At 48.1% G+C, this 3,517-nt stretch overlaps 1 protein-coding gene across 1 annotated transcript; it reads left to right on the top strand.

The window, feature by feature from the left end:
• Positions 1-2,398: 2,398 nt before the first annotated feature.
• TMEM74 (transmembrane protein 74) lies at positions 2,399-3,316 on the top strand. The gene has a single exon (XM_057734955.1). It carries the CDS (start codon positions 2,399-2,401, stop codon positions 3,314-3,316), a length of 918 nt encoding a protein of 305 aa, XP_057590938.1.
• Positions 3,317-3,517: the final 201 nt, after the last annotated feature.

Genomic DNA, 3,517 nt, shown 5'->3' with positions numbered 1-3,517 from the left:
ATGGGGAAGAGGTGCTGGGGCGAGGGAGAGACCCCGAGAGCCTGGCGGAGCGGGGGAGCGCGTCCCCAGTCCCTGCCCAAGGTGCCTGCCTTGCCTTGGGGTGTTTGGCGAACGCACCCAACTCCAGGTACCTCGGCGGACGCGGAGTTCACCCGGAATGGATTGATTGATTCCGCGGGGGACACCGCTGCCTGGTGCTTGCGGCGCGCCCTTCCCGCACAGCACGCGCAGGACGGATCCTGAGGTCGCCTCCCCCAGACCAGCCTCGCCCCGCGTCGGGTTAGTTCCAGTGCAAATATTAATGCTCTTGATTGCTGACAGACAGACGAGGGAAAGTGCTGTCCCCTCGTCTTGCGGTGCAGTTTTAGTAACCGCGCTCTTAAACCAGAGAGACGAGAGGGAGGAGACTGAAGGAAAGAGCCTTTAGCTGGTCCCCTGGGATTATCCATTCTCCCCTGAGAATGGAAGCCCCGGATTACGGAGATGCAAAGGAAATCGTCTGTGCAGCTTGTTCTGATGGAACAAACGGAGTCTCTCTTTTAAGAGAGAGAGCAGCAGGAGAAGCGAATTAAGTTACGATTTCTCTCCCTCTTTGTTATAAATTGGAAGTCCCGTGAGGGACTCTGCCGATTTTTATCTAAAGTAATCCAATTTGATGGGTTAATTGTGCCAAAGGTTAATCAGAGCGTCTAATGTTTGAGGGAACTGCGAGATGATTTCTCATTTCAGTAATTGATCAAATCCGTTATCATCACTTCCTTTACTGAGGGATCCTGCAGGGGGGATCTGTCCACCTAGTAAAGGAATGCTCTGATTCAGTTGTGGTTTTCTGCACCTGATTTTTGTTTGTTTGTTTTTGTTTGGGGTTTGGTTTGTTCCGTTTTAGCTGCAGAGAAGAGTGTGTGTGTGTGCGTGCGTGTGTGTGTGTGTGTGTGTTAAACAAACTCTAATATAGAACAGAAAACATGTGGATTTCCTCCAGCTGTTGGAGCTGAGGATTTTGAAGCATAATAAGCCTCCAAGACATGAGTTAAATCAGTTATTACCCTGGACTTGGAAGCAAAATAAAAGAGGCCCTTGCCTGAAATCTCTGTACTTGGTGATAGTGGAAAGTGAATTTTTATTCCTTAGAAAGATGGCAGAGGCAGAGAAAGATGGGCAGATGGTTTTCTGCTCAACACAAAGTTTTATCCCATAAAGGTGCCTTGTTGTGGTGGGGATGAGGGCATGTCACGAATACAAAGTTCCAGAGGTAACTTTGGAAATAGCTTCTCACCTATTTGCCTCAACAGAATTGTGACTCTGTGGGTTTATGATTTGTCTTTTATTGTCAGTTTACTTCTAGATTGGGTTTGTGAAAACTTCCAGACGGTTGATTTCCTGTACACATTTGTTAGCAAACCGTGCAGAGGGAGTGGAACTCATACCCACTCAGACCCAGTGAGTGGGAGTAGCAGGCCTGAATCTGGAGCAGGCAACTGTGTGTGTGTGTGTGTGTGTGTGTGTGTGTGTGTGTGTGTGTGTGTGTGTGTGTGTGTGTGTATGTAGGAGTGGGCTAGCTCATGGTATTTTGCAGACATCACACAATGAGCTGTGTTGTCTACATACTTCTGGGCCCAGAACATGCTGCCGTCATGTAGCAGTCAGCTGAGAATGGAAGCACAGTGAACAGGGCTGTGTGACTAGGGTCTCTGGATGTACGAGGTGTAAGGTTGGGAGGTGTGGCTGATTAAGCCAGCCATCTTTCACTCACTTCAGAGCTATCCACTCAAAATGCTGAGCCCCAGCTCCAGAAGAGCCCAACTGATGGTGACAGGATGATTGGTTCACCCATGGTGATGCTCTAATGCTAATCTGTATTAGAATTTGTTTGAAACTACAGAGAGTGTAAACACTTAAAATTTAACTGAATTGCTGAGAAGTCTGTGCTTCCCCAGGTTCTTCAGAAAATCACAGCTCTGCTAAAAAAAGGTCCTGCTTTTCTCATTTGTATCTCTATGCAGGAAACCTGCCTTCTCCTTTGAAGGATCCTGTCACTGAAATGTGTGAGTCCTTGGATAAATTTGGCTTGGTGACGGCAATGCTTTCTTCAGAGACACTGCCACTTCCTCCATGTTCCTTTTCTACCCTGACCTAAGTTTCTCAGTGTTAATCCCTGTGATAAGTCAAAGGATTTGCCCTTTTCACACTTTCCCAGCACTAGGTAGCCTCTCCTTTCTCTTACCTCTCTTAGGAGTAATTGGGGGCTGAAGTGTCAAAACTCATGGCTACAAAGTAGATGAGGGCCTCAGGAGCAATACTCCTGGTGGGGCGGCCTTAGCTCCTTTTGGGTTCTTACTAATTGTGTTGCTATTGGCAGACTTTCTGGAAGCTGCTAGGGGATGTCTGACTAGCTCCAATGGAGCTTCATTACCTTGCTAAGAAGAGCAACCAGGCAGCCATGTGTGATGTTGTGGACTGGAGTTCAGGAGGGCCTCCCGGGGACCAGGCAGATGCAGCAGTTACCAAAGCTGCTATCTGCTGCCAGAGACATTGTATGTTGACACCAAGAGCACCAGAGATGGAAGGGTCTAAACTTAGCCCGTCTCCAGCATCCCCTTCCCCCACACTGCAAGACAGTGTTATTCAGCGAGACTCCTTGCCACCAGGACCTCTCAACTCAGGGAACAACCAAATGACAGCAGAACAGAAAGTCTGCAACTGCTGCAGCCAGGAATTAGAAACTTCTTTTACCTACGTGGACGAGAATGTCAACCTTGAGCAAAGGAACCGGCGCTCCCCTTCAGCTAAAGGGAGTAATCACCTGGGAGACCTTGGCTGGGGAAACCCAAATGAGTGGTCCCACGAGGCTGCCATGTCCCTGATATCCGAAGATGAAGATGATACAAGCTCAGAAGCCACCTCTTCAGGGAAGTCAGTAGACTATGGTTTCATCAGTGCCATCTTATTCTTGGTCACTGGCATCTTGCTGGTGATCATCTCTTACATTGTCCCACGGGATGTGACTGTGGATCCCAACACTGTGGCAGCCCGGGAGATGGAACGTCTGGAGAACGAGAGTGCAAGGCTGGGGGCTCACCTGGACCGCTGTGTGATTGCCGGACTCTGCCTGCTCACTCTTGGGGGGGTCGTTCTGTCCTGTTTGCTAATGATGTCCATGTGGAAGGGGGAGCTATATCGTCGTGACAAGTTTGCCTCTTCCAAAGAGTCTGCGAAACTCTACGGTTCCTTCAACTTCAGGATGAAAACTAGCACTAATGAGACCACCCTGGAACTGTCCTTGGTAGAGGAAGATGCTCTCACTGTACAGAGTTAATTCTGGTTGTGGACTTCTTGAGAGGCGGCCTTGGCATTTTATATGAACAAAGCAAAGCAAAACACAACACAACACATTTCTTAAAATTAACAGTGCAATTATTTGCCTGGCAAGAAAAGTTTATTTACCAAACCAACAGCCAGTGAGTGTTTTTGTTCTCTATGTATTTTTTATTTAGAAGAAAAGCCATGTAAGATGCAT

This window comes from Hippopotamus amphibius, chromosome 5, assembly GCF_030028045.1.
Source record: "Hippopotamus amphibius kiboko isolate mHipAmp2 chromosome 5, mHipAmp2.hap2, whole genome shotgun sequence".
Taxonomy (NCBI): Eukaryota; Metazoa; Chordata; class Mammalia; order Artiodactyla; family Hippopotamidae; genus Hippopotamus; species Hippopotamus amphibius.
The sequence above is the reverse complement of the archived record's forward strand: the minus strand, read 5'-3'. Positions and strand labels throughout refer to the sequence as shown.

Bases quoted from the DNA above. Each gene is read 5' to 3' on its own strand.
- TMEM74 (XM_057734955.1), top strand. From the start codon at position 2,399: ATGGAGCTTCATTACCTTGCTAAGAAGAGCAACCAGGCAGCCATGTGT.